Source organism: Peromyscus eremicus, chromosome 7, assembly GCF_949786415.1.
Source record: "Peromyscus eremicus chromosome 7, PerEre_H2_v1, whole genome shotgun sequence".
Classification (NCBI taxonomy): domain Eukaryota; kingdom Metazoa; phylum Chordata; class Mammalia; order Rodentia; family Cricetidae; genus Peromyscus; species Peromyscus eremicus.
The window spans coordinates 11273540-11291279 of NC_081422.1; the positions used below are offsets into that span (position 1 = coordinate 11273540).

The 17740-nt window shown below is 50.0% G+C and overlaps 1 protein-coding gene across 2 annotated transcripts; it reads left to right on the plus strand.

The window, feature by feature from the left end:
* The first annotated feature begins 4680 nt into the window (after positions 1-4680).
* Gpr83 (G protein-coupled receptor 83) lies at positions 4681-13331 on the plus strand. 2 transcript variants are annotated; one of them, XM_059266659.1, is made up of 4 exons: positions 4681-5064; positions 8833-8958; positions 11114-11247; positions 12707-13331. In XM_059266659.1, exons 1-4 carry the CDS (start codon positions 4681-4683, stop codon positions 13329-13331), a joined length of 1269 nt encoding a protein of 422 aa, XP_059122642.1. The 2 variants fall into 2 exon arrangements, with proteins under 2 accessions (XP_059122642.1, XP_059122643.1); XM_059266660.1 differs by lacking the exon at positions 8833-8958.
* Positions 13332-17740: the final 4409 nt, after the last annotated feature.

Sequence of the window (17740 nt, forward strand, 5' to 3'; positions counted from 1 at the left end):
AGCTGTGTGTCATTGGTTCCCGTATCTGGAGGCTTCCTGCTTCTGAATTAAGCAGCTATCCAGGTTCTTTGCTTCACCCAGCATACTGGCTAGCCTCCAATTGTATGAGCCAATACAGTAAATCCCCTGTGGTGGTTTGAATGTGATTGGCTCCTATAGACTCATATATTTGAATAATTAGTCCCCGGTTGGTAGAACTGTTTGGAAAGAAATAGGTGTGGCCTTGGAAGTGGTGTATCACTGGGAGCAGGCTTTGAGAGCTCTATACCCAGACCCACAGGCAGAAGGAAGAGAGAGCCACTGGGCCTGGCATGGGCTTTTAAAACCCTAAAGCTGCCCTAAATGACATACTTCCTCCAACAAGACCACACTTCCTCCAACAAGGCCACACCTCCTAATACCTCTCAAGTAGTGTCACTCTCTAGTGACTAAGTATTCAAATATATGAACCTATGGTGGCGTTCTTATTCAAACCACCACATTCCACCTCCTGGTCCCCAAAGGCTTGTAGCCATAACATAATGCAACAATGCATTCAGTCCAGCTTCAAGAGTCCCCATAGTCTATAACCATCTCAACACTGTTTAAAAGTCTGAAGTCCAATGTCTCTTCTGAGGCTTATAGTAATGTCTTAACTGTAACCCCCTGTAAAATCAAAATAAAAAAGCAGATCAAATACTTCCAACATACAATAGCATAGAATATACATTACCATTCCAAAAGGGAGGAAAGGGAGCATTGTGAGGAAATACTGGACCAAAGCAAGACTGAAAACCAGCAGGGCAAACACAGAACTCTGCACTTCATGTCCGATATCAAAGAGATCTTCAGATCTCCAACTCCTTTCAGCTTGGTTGACTGCAAAGCACTTCTTTCTCTTGGTCTGGTTCTGCTCCCTGTTAGCAGCTCTCCTTGGCAGGTAGCCCAGCTCTCACTTCCCCAACATCTGGGGTCTCCACCATCATCCAGGCTTCACTGTCACAGCTTCATGCAGGGACACCCCTGACACACGCCTGGCCTCGGTGACTTTCCTTAGCCTCAAAGGGAGACTCTGCAGTCCCTTTCTTGTATCCTTGATTCTTAAGCCAGAGCCACATGGCTGAAGCTGCCAGGTTCTGCTCCTTGCTGGGGCTGGAACATGGCCCCTCCTTGAATTACATCTGCATAAGCTTTCTGTTGTTAATCATTTCCTTCAGTGCTTAAGTTTTTCTTGAATTCCTTTTCTCAGGTAGTGCTACTCCCTGGTGACCAGGCAGTCAAATACATGAGTGTATCAGGGGCCATTCTTGCTCAAACTGCCACAATGTGATTCTCAGAAAATTCTTTGTTTTAACTTTTTTTCTCTTTTCACTTTGAATGTTTATTTATTGTTATAATTTAGAAACACCTCTTTGAACCTTTGTGTGGTATCCTCTAAGTTTTTGTCTTACAAAGTGATGGACTATGATTCTTCAAGATCACTTGAAATAAACCCTAGACTCTGCACTTGGGTGTGTTTGCTTGTGTAATCAGGACTAGAGATGTAGACGTCTAAGGACCATTTTCACATTCTGACTGCATATATGCACATCCTCAATTTCTTTATTCAGAATGCACAAAAGGAGTTGGCTCCTTTGCTAAGAACAGCTCCTGTCTCCCCATCAGCTCAGTGTGATGGAAACTTACAGACTAACAAAGAAGCCTCTGAAGAAAGATGGACTAGCTCAGCCTTGGTGTGGGGTTAGGCGAAGGGATGCTCTTGCTTTGTCAAAGGTCAGGTAGTTGCAAAGTCAGGGTAAACTGTGTTGCTATGCTAGGGATCGGGGAGTGCTCAGAGGTCCAGCCTAGCTGTGTGCAGGAGGAGGAAACGGCTTGGACTACATGCCTCCTCTTGGGCATGCTCAGTAGATCCTTTCTCCCTAGAGCACAACAGTGCAGCTTCTATCTGCAGCACCAAAACTGACTTACCCAGGGGCCTTCTGCTTCTCAGACCCACTTTGGCAAAGTAACTGCTACTTATTCTGTCTGAAGCCTTCCCTTAGGATCAGTCATACAATCCCCCTATTCTAACCTGCCAAACCTGTAGGACCTATCAGGTCCATCTGCAGGACTGGGCGAGTCCCCTCCTCTCACCGTCCTGCTCCCAAGTGTAGTGGCTTAAAAGATGAAGGCAATGTGAAAATGAGAATATTTTCTGGAACTTGCTGATAAAATAATGGAGAAATGTGGACTAAAACTCCAGGGAGGCTTGAGATCAAAGGAGGATCCTTTAGTGTTTTTTAAAATATTTTTATTATTTTTCTTTAAAGATTTATTTGTCCATTTTATGTTTATGAATGCTCTATCCGCATGTACTTTTTTTTTGTTTTGTTTTTTTTGAGACAGGGTTTTCTGTGTAGTTTTGGTGCCTGTCCTGGATCTCACTCGTAGACCAGGCTGGCCTCGAACTCACAGAGATCCGCCTGGCTCTGCCTCCTGAGTGTTGAGAATAAAGGTGTGGGCCACCACCACCTGGCCTGTACAATTTTATGCCAGAAGAGGGCATCAGATCCCACTATAGATGTTGCTGGGAATTGAACTCACGATCTCTGGCAGAGCAGCCAGTGCTCTTAACTGAGCCATCTCTCCAGCCTCACCCTCTTTATGGTTTTTATGTTGGACTTACTTCAACCAAACTGAAAATCGGACAGTCGTCCTGATTCCTCCCTCCAATCTGTCATCCTTTCAGCCCCTGCCAGCACCTTGAGGGCCGGATGACAGCGGCGCTCCTCAGTCACTTGAACAGCCTCCCCACCTGTTCTAAGCCACAGCCTTGCACACACCCACCCCACGTGCTGACACGCCCTTTCCAAAATGCAGATCAGATCACGTCAAGCTCACCATTCATTGCTATCACTCTCAGGAAACTGTCCATATCCTTAGCGCACCCTTAAGTTTGGGTCCCTGCCCTCTCTCCCACACGGTCCACAGTTCCCACCTTGTGTCACACTACTGCTCTCCTCCAAACTCTCTCTTACCCACATTGCCTCTGCCGTGACTTGTCTCCTAAAGGACTGGGCTAAGTGTCACTCAGCATGGAAAGACTTCCCTGACTCTTTCCAACCCAGATAAGTGCATCTTGTATTTTATGGTGGTGACATTTACTAGACCCATTTCAAATTGCTTATCAGCAAGAGAGTTTGGCCTGTGTCCCTGGAGCTATAGAGAGTGCACAGGGTAACGCCCACTGTCCAGGAGAAGGTCCATAGTGAGAGATGAGTGAAGCCTTGATGGAAAGGGCCGGCTTTTCAGGGTCTGAGTGAGACAAAATGCATGCTTTCATGGGTCCAAGTGACCCAAGGGCACCTATGTTGGAGACGTTTGTATTCCAGTCCCAACCTGAGGATTGCTCACTGGAGCCACCTGAGACTAGAAAATCTCCAGGGGGTTAACTGGCAGAATGAGGAGTTGGGGACTGTCTGTCAAGATTAGGTAGATACAAAAGTAAAAAGAGACCTAGAGGCCCTGGAGGGACGGTGAAGGCCGAGAGAGCAAATCAAAGTACGGATGGTGTGCAAGTGGGAAGAACTATTTTGCCAGAAGAAGGGGACCGGAAAGAGGGGTGATGGGAAGCCAGGAGGAGGGTGAGCAAGAATGAAGTGTGATATATATGCATGAGAGTCTCATAATGAAACCCCCCACTCTGTGTGCTAACTATAATTTTTAACAAAATTGGAGTCTGACAGGAGAAGCCGGTGGGTGGTTGAGAGGCAGCTTCCCTTTTAGGGCAGCTTCCCGGCCTCTATGGCAGCAAAGCTACTGTTTGCAGAGGAGTGGACACAGAGCCCGCTGTGTGTTATTTCTTCCGTTTCTTGGATGTGTCAAGAAGTGTTTGAAGTTTCCTTTAAAGACATCGGTACCCATGTCACATTCCCAAGGGCTGTCAGTGAAGCAATAGGCCTTGACTAAGCCCTTCAGTGTGTCTAAGGGCTAGCTAGAGAGGAAATATTCCAGGTCTATTTCAGGATTTGCCACATCCAAGGATCCCCTTGGATCAGGAGCCACCTCAGTATTGGGGATGTGCCAAGGCTACAGTTCAGATGGAAACCAAGGTGGTGGGTCCTTTGACTGCACAAACCCAGCCTTGCAGTGTGACCTCACATAGTCCCCAAGGCTGCTTACACCTGTTCCCTGGCTTGCTGTACAGAAAGCTGGTGAGCGGGAGGGAGGGGGCGGCCCGAGTCCGGGCTGCAGTGCTGGGGGGCCGGTGCAGGCTGCGCTGGGGACTGCGGTGCCGCAAGCGCAAGCGGAGAGAAGGGCAGCCGAGCCGAGCGCGTCACGGGAGCGAAGAGACGCTGCACAGCCCTATAGGCGGAGGCGCTCTGGCCGCTGCGGGAGCAGAGGTATAAAAGTGCTGCGAGACACGGGGCGAGCGCCACCGAGGGCTGGGGTGACAGAGACGGGTGGCAGTCCGCACGATCCCGAGTCCCTCTGCGGTCCCGACTCCCCGAAGATCTCCGTTGCCTCTCCAGTCGGGACCCGGCGTGGTCCAGGTTCCTCAGAGGTCGGGGCTTCCTCTGTGCTCCGTGCCCCTCGCGTCCTGCTTCCTTCTGCCTTGCGGAGCCCTGTAGCCCGGTGCGTTGAGCGCCCCGCGCCCAGCCTTCACGCACCGAGCCCGGTGGGGAGTCCGACCCTTGCGCCCCGGAGCCACAGTGGCTGGGCATGACGGTCCCTCCTGTCCTGCTGTTCTTTCTCCTGTCCTCGGTACGAGGCACTGAGCAGCCGCAGGTCGGCACTGAGCATCCCAGCATGGAGGTATCCCTGACCGGGCCCAATGCCTCGCACTTCTGGACCAACTACACTTTCTCCGACTGGCAGAACTTCGTGGGCAGGAGACGCTACGGGGCCGAGTCCCAGAACCCCACGGTGAAAGCCCTGCTCATCGTGGCCTACTCTTTCATCATCATCTTCTCGCTCTTTGGCAATGTCCTAGTCTGTCATGTCATCTTCAAGAACCAGCGCATGCACTCCGCCACCAGCCTCTTCATCGTCAACCTGGCAGTGGCAGACATCATGATTACGTTGCTCAACACGCCCTTCACTTTGGTAAGGATGGGCCCTCCAGGGCTGCCTCTGTTTTCCTGAAGCACTGGGTCTATTCTCTCTCCTCTCTCTCCTGTCATTCTGTCTCGTCCAGTCCTACCATCCCCAGGCTCTCCACCCTCCTCCTTCTACCTCCTCTCCTCTGTCACCTCAGCCTTGGTCTTGTCTTCATGTCTTAATCTTTGCGTGTCTCTTCTCTCCTGTCACTCACCAATATTCCTTCCACCCCTGTTACCCCTCTTCTTTCTTTCCCCCCTTTCTTTCCAAGCCAGAGTTTCTGCAGTTGGTTGCACTGACTCAGAGTCAAGTGTCTGCAGTTGGCTCTGAAGGATTGACCGTTCACTGTGTAACCTCCCTGGTCACCGGCATTTGGAATGAGCAAACAGTAAATCAGGTCCCCGAAATGTTAGCAGAGGCTATTAAGTCACTTCTTGTCCCTCAAGTCAGTCTGTGAAAAGCCTGCCTCCCACGCATTGGGTGCTGCTGGGTCATCAGAAGCAGCAGGTGTTGGTTGTTAATGGAGTCTGAAGCATCTTTCTAGATGCTGGTGGGTTAAGCTGTGTCTCCTTGGTGGCTTGACAGGGAGGCCCTGTGGGAGGCTTGTGCTGGGAGGGAATAACATGGAGTTGGCCTGGAGCCTGGGGCCTGGGACATTTGCACAGGGTAAGCAAGTGGCTCCCTCCCCAAGCCTCTGCTCTTCAGCATTACTGGTGCTGTTTCTGTCCCTTAGTGACTAGGGAGCTCATGGACAGTTTGAAACAATGAGGGTGTGGCTGAGCAATCCCAGTGACAGACAGCTCATCTCTATAGCAGAGTTACATCCCTTTCAACGTATGGAATGACTTATTATTAGAATTATTAGCCAAGCAGAATATCTATCTATCTATCTATCTATCTATCTATCTATCTATCTATCATCTATCTATCTATCTATCTATCTATCTATCTATCTATCTATCTAATCTCATACACAAATAATAGACAACAAAAAGATGAATAGATCCTTGCAAGTCCATTGGCCCATGTGATGTCCTTCCAAAATTTCCATCTTCAAAGCTTTCTCCTTCTCTCTCCCACTCTCCCTTATGAGAGCATATTCACATAATATGATAAGGAAACCAAGGCACCGCAGTCCAGTTCTTGTCTGAGGCCGCCTGCAGAGCCAGGAGAACTGTGCCACTGCACTCAAGTCCACTGCTGTGTCCACTAAGCCACCAGTGGAGTGGGGACTCATGACTCAAATTCTGATTCCACCACTCTGAGACACCAACTTTCTTCAGCCTATACTGACCGATCGGTGGCCACTCAGCCTCTAGGCACCGACCAAGGACATAAGGGCTTCCCAATAATGCCCCTGTGCCTTCCTGATCCTTAGAAAAGCTACATCTTGGCTCTTGTGGCTTCTCCCTGGGCTTCTCATCGGAGAAAGGACAAGCTGGGGTGGGTCTTGGATAAGAGCTGCAAGGCTCCAGGGCCTTGTCGCTGCTGTTCAGGGGCAGGCTGCAGGGTTAGATATATGTAGACACGAGGGGACAAAGAAGCAGTGACAACTGAGAGCTGAATGCCCCAGGGACCTCCTGTGAGAAGGGACTTTCCATCCTTCCTACATGACAAACTAGAGCAGCCTGGCTTTGAACCTGACCCATGGAACCTCCCCAGTCCAAGCTCCCTTAGAGCTTCCAGGGTGTCGCCATGTGCACACAGGTGGTGAGTACTGGGAGAGGGGATCTTCAAATCCCTCCACCTTCTCAGCACAGCCTTCCCACAGGGTAAGGCATTGACTTTGGCTGCTTGGTGACAGTAACCTCCTCCTGGGCCCCTCTTCCAGCCACTGTTCTCACTGCAGTCATCACGAAGCCTGGCTCTGCTCACCGAGACGATAACAAACACTTGCTGATGGTTCCCATGACAGAGACACGCGGACAGTGTAGTGGAGCCTGGAGGAGGCAGGCCTTCCTTCTGACTCACCAGAGGGTCAAAGGAGACTTTGCAAAGGACGTGACATTTCAACAGTTCTGCAAGAGCCAGATCTCCTGGGTTGAGACGAACGACCAGTACAGACAGTACAGACGAGGGGGCAGGCGGAACACAAGAGAGGAGCCACTCAAGTTCACCTTGTGTTGAGAGGACACTGAGTGGCTGGGTGAAGGTGGAGAGGCAGAAACAAAGGACACGTCAGAGCGGGCCAAGGGAAGCTGAGGTGGGTCAGAAAGAGAGGTTGGACCAGGTGTGTCAGGCCTGGGACCTCCTGAAGCACCCGTGTCTGTCTGGTGAGTCTCACAGCCAGCAGCAGTGTTCCCCCCGTGTGTGGGGGCAAGATCAAGAGCGGGGGGCCTCCTGGGAGGTAGCAAGGGGGGTGGCCCGTCAGAGATTTAGGTGGGCTCACTTGCTGACTGTGGGTGGGAGGCAGAGGGGCTGTGGATGTCCTGCTCTGTAGCTTCAATGGCTCCTCCCAGCCACAGGACAAAGCCCTGGATTTTCTGTTTCCCTGTGGAGATGTAGCCAAACTTGACCCAACTTTCCTGTACACATGCCAGGCAAACACCCCACTCCACGTTTCCCAACAGCCCCTGATCCACAGTTGATGGATTTTATCCTGGTCTCCACATACGTGAGTCCTTGCTCATCTTACACGTCCCCGTGTAGTCATGATGGCAGTTTAGATGCTAAGGTACTTGCTAATGATGGCATGTTGTACCTACTCTACACCTGTTTTCTATCAGGTATGGTTTTCATCACTATATGTGAAAGTGTGAGCCTGCTTCACAGACGCAAGGGGTGAAGACTCAGAGACCCCAGAGTGGCAACGATCAGCTCTGCTGGGGAAAGCCTCGTGGTCTAGACCTCAGCGCAGCACCTGGAATATTTCTTGGCTGAGAGGGCTAAGAAGCCTCCTGAGAGGATGCTCCTCAGATACCAAATAGAGCCTAACTGTGTATCAGTCAGGGCTGGTCCACCCTCTGACCTGTCTTTCACCTCCTGGTCCACTGAGGTGACAGCACCAAGTGGCAGACCCTCCCCTGTAAATCCAAGTGGTGAGAGAACTCCTGTCCAGCTAAACTGCCTCCTCTGTCTCCGCTGCCAGCTTCTCCCTTTGCCCACTCCACCGCCACCTGGTGACCCATTTGCCCTGTATCTGACCCTCTATTGGGCATGCTCTACATTCAGTCCCCTCCTGGATCAGACATGCCTTGGTCAGAATTGATGCTCCATCTCTCCTGGGCACAAGACATTCCTCACAGGAGCTGTCCCAGGCCTGAGTGAGCGCATACAGCTTTGCATGCTGCTGAAGGAGGACCTTGTCTCCCCCCCCCCCCAGGGTCCCATTTCTCTCCACCCTAACCTTCACCTTTCCAGGTGTCTCAGGATGGGCATAAACATGGGGCTGGGGTGTAGCTCAGTGGTGGACCGCATGCACACTGTGTGTGGCTCTGAGTTGCATCACTTACACACACACACACACACACACACACACACACACACACACCTTCTAAGCACAGTCGACACAGTATATTGTGACTTTTTGGAGATGTTTCCCCATTAGGCTGGGTTCCATTCAGCCAAGAATTTTATTACACTTAAAAATGTCAGCTTCCACTTTTTAGTAATCACCTTCTAACAATTTGCTGGGCAATTTCTCCCATCTTTACAGATCTCATAACAAGCCTTTCAGGTAAAGATTTTGAAACCATTTTCTGCAAATGGGAAAACTGAGGTAATCCGAGTTTATTGCCAAGGCTGCAGAGCATGATGTCTGTACTCTACCCACAGGTCCGCTTTGTGAACAGCACATGGGTGTTTGGGAAGGGCATGTGCCATGTCAGCCGCTTTGCCCAGTACTGCTCTCTGCATGTCTCAGCACTGACACTGACAGCCATTGCTGTGGATCGGCATCAGGTGAGGCCCACCCCTGGATCATCCTCCCCTCCGGCTGTGCCTGCCTGGCGTGTGTAGGGAATACTCTCATGACTCATTCAACCCGGCTGTCAGTGTATACACTTGGCTCCTTATGATCAGTTCTGGTGAGGACATGAGGGATGGTCAACCCTCTGGTAGTTGCAAAGGTTATTTCCACTTTGTTGTTGGAGTGAAGACTCACTGCTGGCATTTCCCACCTCTAAATTTAATGAATTTTTTTGGTGATAGAAAGTCAAACCTAGAAAATCACAGATGAAAAGGAAGAAGCAAATAACTACAGATCGGAGAAGGCTGTCAAGTGGGAGATGGAGAGGCTCTGGCCCAGACTGTGTAGGAGGAGCAGAAGCCCGGGTGTCCCAGTACCAGGAGCAAGTAGGGTGTGGTAGCACAGGAGTGAGTATATGGGCTAATGCCCCATGGTGTTAGGCACTCAAAGAGGACCCAAGAACATCCACTGTGAAAGAGGCCAGCTCTGGGCCAGGTACATTGCACTTACCAACTCCGTGACCCATGAGCACATTGTTGATTATCCAGTGATTCTCAACCTTCCTAATGCTGTGACCCTTTAATACAGTTCCTCATTTGTGGTGACCCCCAACCATAAAATTATTTCCATTTCTCCTCCTCCTCCTCCTCCTCCTCCTTCTCCTCCTCGTCCTCCTCCTCTTCCTCCTCCTCCTCCTCCTCCTCCTTCTCCTCCTCCTCCTTCTCCAGAGACAGGGTTTCTCTGTGTAGTCCTGGCTGTTCTGGAACTCACTCTAAACCTGGCGGGCCTTGAACTCACAGAGATCTGCCTGCCTTTGTCTCCCTAGTGTGTGCTGGGACTAAAGGTCTGTGACACCACTACTCCGCTCATTGCTGCTTAACTTAATTTTGCTACTGAGTGGTGTTTCAGTTCCTGTCATGACCCACAGGTTGAGGACTGCTAGATTAGACCGTGTTAAATCAGGAAACAGGTTCAGAAATGTACACACATAGCTTTCCCATGACCATGTGAACAACTAAAATGAGGACCAACATCTGTCTGGAGCTCCAAGACATGGTCTGACTACTAGTCTGTCCTCCTCTGTGATGATTTAAGCAGACCCACAAGATAAGTATTCTCAGGACAAAGAGAACCAAGGTTTGCTCTGAGATGACCCGAGAAGCATTAATAGCCAACAGAGAAATGTCTTCAAAGACTCACACTTCAAAGCATCATTCAGAGTGAGGAATGATTTTCTAGTAGAGATAAATGGTCCAAGTGGACAGAGCTGCCTAGGACACGGTGTCTCATGTCACTAGTCACATCTAAGTGCATCTGGATGACAACTTGATAAGGATAGTCTTGAAGGAGTTTGCCCATCAGACGAGGAATGGACTGCCCAAATTTGAGATCTCTCTCTATTTCCAAAATGCCATGATCGTGTTAGAATCAGGTCTTCATACAGTGCAGGTGCATCAAAGCCAGCTGAGAGAAGTCTGTACACAGCTATTCCTTATCCCTGGCCAACCTTCACTAATTCAGTCAGAGCTCTTGCGTACCTTTGCCACAGGACCCAGCCTCACAAATGGAAATGCTTTCAACTTCCTTCTTTATTTAAGCTTCTTAGAGAGTTGTTTGGCTGGCACAGTATCAATTCCAAGCTGCATTTTGGCCCCACACCTGTGGTACTGGCTTCCTTTTAAGTGCATGGAAGCCAGTCTGAGTTGGGATTTAGTGGTGGCATCAAATCAGCTTTCTGCAGTGGGTGACAAGAAATTGCTCCCTGTGGTCAGAACGTTCGATAGCGCCCGGGGTCTGGAGCCACTGAAAGATGGGTCAGATCTCCAGGAGGTGGGCTCAGCCCGGGGCCCTTCTCCCAACTTTGTACCCTCCTCCCTGCACCCTGCTCTTCTCACTCGCAAGAAGCCCTGGGACTGCCAGGAGCCACGGAGTCCACGCGAAGCCCTCTTCCCATCCCTGGAGTTGAGCTGTGGGGAGAGGGACCTCCCTTCGATGCCTCAGCTTCCTGGGGCAGCCCAGGGGCCACCAAGGAATGGAAAGGGTGCTCAACCTTTGGTCAACAAGACCCGCCTTAGTTGACCCTGAGCCTTGCCGCCTGCACTCTTCTGTTTCCGACTCGAGTGGAGACGCCTTTCACTTGTTTCCTAGGTCATCATGCACCCCTTGAAGCCTCGGATCTCCATCACCAAGGGCGTCATCTATATTGCTGTTATCTGGGTCATGGCCACCTTCTTCTCACTGCCGCATGCCATCTGCCAGAAACTGTTTACCTTCAAGTACAGGTGAGACATGTTCCGGGGAGCAGCGAGGGTCACAGGGGAGATTGTACCATGCTGGGCTTCTCCAGAATGGACCTGGACCACAATCAAAGGAACCCGACTGGAGCCCCCCTGATATGGTACCTGCCTTACTGAATTGTTCTTGCTCCCAGCCCATGCCTAGTCTCTGTATTGGTCCCCCCCCCCCCCCCCCACTCTTCTTAACTTTAGCTCTGCCTTACTCTCCAGGCTGTTGGCAAGGACAAGGAAGTTGTTATCAGTTCTGCCACCAGGAGGCGTGTGCTCATACAGACTGAGATGGGTCTCCACTCTGCCTTGCTTTAAATGAGCAAGACTTCAAGTCTTGCAGAACTTAGAATCAAAATAAACATGAGTATATGCTGGTGAGGCAGGATTCCGAGACAGGTGTCTCTGCCAATACCCAGTTTGGTCCTTAACATATACTCTCGCCAAACGAGAAACTCCTTCCTTCAAACACTCAGTTTAAGAAACTACAATCTGCTTCATTATAGCCTGTCTCAATGCAGACTGAATGGAAGGAAGAGCTTGCTCATTCTGAAACTTGAGATCTGTCTGAGTTGAACACCTGACTCACTGCCTCCACATCACCACAGACCTGCAGTTCATGTGTCCACATCATCACATACTGCAGTTCATGTGTCCACATCATCATCACATACTGCAGTTCATGTGTCCACATCATCACAGACCTGCAGTTCATGTGTCCACATCATCACATACTGCAGTTCATGTGTCCACATCATCACAAACCTGCAGTTCATGTGTCCACATCACCACAGACCTGCAGTTCATGTGTCCACATCATCACAGACCTGCAGTTCATGTGTCCACATCATCACATACTGCAGTTCCTATGCGCAGACGGTGAACAAAGCAGGGGCTTTGAGTGGTTTCAGCTGGTTCCCAGTGATTCAGATCCTTCCCTTCTTCTATTTCTTTCTAGAATGTGTAAAAAGTTAATAAGACATAGACACGGCTAGAGACATGTTTACTTTACCACGTATTTTCCCTGCCTTTCATCTGTTTTAATGATTTGTCAGTTTCTCTTTGGGGTGAGAGCTGAGTACAAAGAGGACTCTAAGATTTCCCCAAGAAAGTGATGCTTTTCTGAGCAGGAATACTGCTGTTTCATTCCTTCATTGATTCATTCATTCATTATTCGTTGATTCATTCTGTGAATATCTGTGGGGCCCACTAGGTGCAGAGAATGATGTCAAATTCAGGAGGCACAGGGTCTGGAGTCTTCCCAACCTCTGTAAAATGCCCTACCTTGTGGGGAGACTGAAGCATGATGGGATGATTAGGCCACAGTGTCAAAAGACCGTAACAGATGTGCCTAAGCCTGGGGTAGGGAGGCCAGCATTCCTTGGCAGGAAGTGGCAATACTTCCCCACTCATAGCCTGCCCTGTCCTCATCTTTTTTCCCTGCCTCTTGGTCCAGTGAGGACATTGTGCGCTCCCTCTGCCTGCCGGACTTCCCAGAGCCGGCTGACCTCTTCTGGAAGTACCTGGACCTGGCCACCTTCATCCTGCTCTACCTCCTTCCACTCTTCATCATCTCCGTGGCCTATGCCCGTGTGGCCAAGAAGCTGTGGCTGTGCAACACCATTGGTGACGTGACCACGCAGCAGTACCTCGCCCTGCGACGCAAGAAGAAGACCACTGTGAAGATGCTGGTGCTTGTGGTGGTCCTGTTTGCCCTCTGCTGGTTCCCCCTCAACTGCTACGTCCTCCTCCTGTCCAGCAAGGCCATCCACACCAACAACGCCCTCTACTTTGCCTTCCACTGGTTTGCCATGAGCAGTACTTGCTACAACCCCTTCATCTACTGCTGGCTCAATGAGAACTTTAGAGTTGAGCTAAAGGCATTACTGAGCATGTGCCAAAGGCCACCCAAGCCTCAGGAAGACAGGCTGCCCTCCCCAGTTCCTTCCTTCAGGGTGGCATGGACAGAGAAGAGCCACAGTCGGAAGGCTCCGCTAGCCAGTCACCACCTGCCCTCTTCCCAGATCAAGTCTGGGAAGACAGATCTTTCCTCTGTGGAACCCATTGTGGCGATGAGTTAGGAGAAGCAGGAAGAGGTGGGGAAGGGCTCACTCACAACCAGCTTAATGCTCACAGTGTTGGAAGGTCCTGCAGAAGCAGGAAGATGCTTGAGTTCCTAGGAACCTATCCAGCTTCCTTCCCCATCTGATGTGCAAACCATCTTGAAGATGCCACAGGTGTTGTAATGATTGTTGAGCAAGATCTCTGAAAGCCGCCTCAGCTCCAAAAGAGGTTGGCTCAGTCCACCACTTTGCTGCCCAGCACCTGCCACCTTGTCCCTCCTACTACTGAGCACCCGCAGGGGGACCCGAGTCATGCTATTGCTGGGTCTGACCCATGTGCCCAGAAAACAGCTTCACAAGTCAGGAAGAATGGACTCAAAGGCTTTCTAAAGTTATCGGACCAAGTGTAATCACAGATATTCAATGGCAGTGGCTCTATCTGTGACCAGATAGGACCCATTTTGGTTTCTTAAAATAAAGAGAAATTAATTAGCGTCACCATTTTTAAAAGTTCAGGAAAGTACAGAAATGAATTAAGATCACCCTGTTAGCCCATCAATTTGTAAAAATGCCTGTAATGTGCTGTGAATTTGTCTGTAACTTGGCCCTCTGTGTGCCTGCCTGTGTGTTTGTAGTTTTAAAATCCTAAACTACATGTGTCCATTTAGATTGTGATAATTAGCAAGAAATGGGGCACATCACAGTGCTATTGAACTCCTCCATGATGAACGGGGTCCCTCAGCACAACTGAGGAGAAGAGGGGAGAGCAAGCTGAAGACTGACTCCTTCTAGTGGCAATGGAGGGTGGGGCCCGGCCCTGTCCTAGGTAGCAGCCATCAAGATGGACTTTGAGCACAGGAGAGCTGAGAGGTGGGATCCCTGGCCTCCAGCCCTCAGAAATGAGATGCGGTGAAGCACTGTTCTGTTTTCATGGGCAATGAGGGAACTCTCTGTCCAATAAGCTGGAAATAATTGTGCTCAGACACCTCATCTGCCCGAGCTGTCTAGACAGGACATTTCTCTTTGTTGTCCGAAAGATGAAATTTATTCACACCAATTCCTGAAAGAAGATTCCCCTGTCAGCATCACCTGAAAAATTCATGTGTCATTTTCCAAAACCTACAGGCTTCTTGAAGCAACTTTATTCCGTGAGGGCCCATTTGTCAGAGAAATCGCATTCCAGGTAGCCAGTGTGCTCGTCACCTTGCATGTGGTCTCAGTGGCTCCAGTATCACCCAGAGAGCGCTGTGTCCGGTGGGACGAAGAGATTCTGGGACCTCAGGTCCAGAGCAGCCTCTGTGGCTGCTGTGCTTGGTTCAGATTCCCGTCTTGTCACAGAGAAGTCTCAGACACAAACTGTCTTGGTGGAGCTGAGTGGGAAACTGAGGTCTGAGGGAGAAGAGGCTTCTCCAAGACTTATTTAGAACTCTCAGTTGCTAACTGCAGCACAGCTTGGTTACCTCTGCTTCCCTGTAATGAACGGTGGAAGTTTCTTAGACTAGTCTATCCACAAGAATGCTAGAAAATTCCCAAGATTTAAAAAAACAAAAACCCCCCACAGAACAGCAGATTTCTTTTTAGTGACTTGGAGAGGGCAGAAGGAGATTTCTAAACATAAAGTGGGTTTGGGGGCCACAGCTTCTGCATCTGTCTTGGTGTCTGTGATCTCAGCTGGTAGCTGTGAGTTACATTTTCCATGTGACCATAAAGAGTTTACTAGTTTGAGGACAGGCAGCAGGTTCTTACAGTGTGTCTTCCCGGGGAATTGTGGGAAAAGCTCCAGTCACGCCCCCCTGAGGGCAGCTAGAGATAGTGCCATATCACAGAGTTAGGCCTCAGGTCCGATGGTACCCGTCTGCTCCCTGCCCTGGTCCCCTATACGCTTCTGAGCAAACGTGACTGGTAATTGTGAATGTGGTCTTTGTGAAGCCGAGTTTGTCCAATATGCTGTAAAGTGTGCTTTACTGTAAATCACTCTCTGCTCAGTAAAAGCTCTACTCTGTGTGCAGGCTGTACTTCTTGGACTGGTGACCGTGTCCAGTCGGTAACCTTAAAAACAGGGGTTGGCATGGGTTACACGAAGAGTACATGGAGATTCTCAATGCAAAGCCCAGGACTTTAGCTTAGGAAGTCTGGGCACAGAGAAGGTGAAGAGAGGGCAGAGAGACCTCGGACTCTGTCAGGAGCTGCCATGTCCGCTTTGGTGGTGATACATCTGTGCTGTTTGCTTGGACTCTGAGCTACATCTGCCTCTGCTGATGGAGAGACTCACAGCCGCTACTGGAGGCTGCTGGACAGCAGTACCCGGTAGACAGCCTTCCCTGGGTGTGCCGTGATCGATGCCATCCTAGGCCTGGAGGTCCTCTGTAGAGAAATACCCTGATGCCATCCCATGCAACCGATAAAGTCAGTTTTAAAGACAGATGTAAACGAAGGTGATCCAATGACCGAGAAGAAAATTGAAAAGAAGAGCAAAAAGTGGTAGAGATGGAAACTCAGATTTGCGGAGGCTTCCTCATCCAGTGGATGCCAGAGCCTTCAAGCTCATCGTCACACCCTCCCCGCACTCTGTGGGCTGCGCATCAGCATTTCTGTGTCTCAGAGGAAGAAACTGAGGCTCAGCAAACCTAGATAACTTTCCGAAGATCACACTCTAAACTGAAAAATATTGCCGTCTAGGAAGTCAAGTTCTGTGAAAGTGTAGAAAAGAATCCTGTGTTTTTATTTTGATCCATATTCTCCAAAGTGTCTTGATGGCAAGGTTTTATTTTATATTTGAGGGCAACATATGTTAGCAACCCTAAAAACTAGGGCTTGATTTACATATTTTGGGAAACCCTTGAATGAGTCCTAAAGCCTCCACTGATCAGGGATCAGCAGATCAGGGGTCAGGCAGCATGGCGTGGCTGCTTCCAGAGCACAGGCCTGGCAAGAATCATTCCCATGTTGCTGGCACCTGTGAGACACTGGCAGGTTGCTAAGGTCAGTAACCACCCTGAGCCTCTGGGTGCATCTATGAGGGTCTTTCAGAGAGGATTCACTGTGGAAGGAAGACCCGCTCTAAGGTGGGCAGCATAATCCCTTGGGCGGGGGCGGGGTTAGACTGATTGAAGAGAGGAAAGGAGAATGCTGGTAGAGTGCCAGCATTCCCCCTTCCCTTCCTCCCGATCAGGTGTGATGTGAGCAAGCAGCTCTCCCCACCTTGGAGCGTGTGCCGCCACGTCTCTGTACCCTGATGGGCTACATCCTAAAACCACCAGCCGAAACAAACCCATCCTCAAGTTACTTGTGTCAAGTATCTGGCAACATCAAGTAGCAAAACGACTAACACAGAGCCCACGCTGCCAGGCTCCGGTGCCGGAGAGACCAACTGTTAGCATCTTTGGCATCTCCATGCTCCCTCTAGGGCCAATTCTCTCTCATTTCAAGTAGTAGTTAGGGAAAAGAGGAAAAAAAGGTGCAAAGCAGTGGTATTTCACCTCAGCAAAGCTTGGGCTAAGTCTCTTCCTGAGCTGTCAGAAACAGTCTCGCAGACTGTGCTGTTTGCAGCTTTGAAGGGGCAAAGTGGCTGATTTCAACAACCTCTCCATTATGTCTGTTTCCAACCCAGCAGGGACCATTGTCAGATTGGTGAAGAGTTTAAGGTGCTCAGTTTGCATATGAGGAGACAGCAAGGTACCACAGACAGGAAACTCATGACATTGAGTATCACAGTTCGGGTGAAGAGTTGGTCTCAGGACAGGACATGGACCATAGTGCTAGATAGGAGTTATTCTCCAGGTTTTCGCTCTAGCTTAGGGCAGTAGGGGATCTATTATGTATTAAAAGTAATTAATCAAATCACTAATCAGATGGGAAAGAGCAGAGTCACACCTGGACTCTGCTTAGAGTGTGCCATAGACCAAGGACTGCAATTAACCTCATCATGACTCTGTGGCCTGCACACCATCAAACCCACCAACAAAAGGCCCAAATAGCAGACCCACTGAAATAGAGAGCCGGAGGCCCAGGCCACACCCACATCTGGATCATTACAATACACAAATCAATCACGCCCTTTCTCCTAAGGTCCAGGGATCATATCAGAAGAGGAGCCCAAAAGTCAGTAAGAGCCAAGAGGGTAGAGGACCACGTTGAAACAGTGTTTTTCCCAGGCACAGTGGGCGGCTGCACATACGAATCCATCACAGTGTTCTACCAGCGTGCACAAGCCTTGTGCAGGGATCTGGCCTGACAGAATCCCAGAACGGAGTGCGGAGGGAGTCACGGAGTCCCACCCCTAGTTACAGGGTTATTGGCAACTGATGGCTGCTAAGGGAGAATGAGGGCTGGTTTTCTTAGAGAGTGTGACCCTGGTTAGTCGACCATGTTCCAGCGATGGCCCCACACCCAGGAGTATATAGGAAGCACACATTGGATTTGATGAT

Bases quoted from the DNA above. Each gene is read 5' to 3' on its own strand.
- Gpr83 (XM_059266659.1), top strand. From the start codon at position 4,681: ATGACGGTCCCTCCTGTCCTGCTGTTCTTTCTCCTGTCCTCGGTACGA. The intron at 8,959-11,113 runs GTGAGGCCCACC...CTTGTTTCCTAG, and splicing joins TTGCTGTGGATCGGCATCAG to GTCATCATGCACCCCTTGAA. The intron at 11,248-12,706 runs GTGAGACATGTT...CTCTTGGTCCAG, and splicing joins CTGTTTACCTTCAAGTACAG to TGAGGACATTGTGCGCTCCC.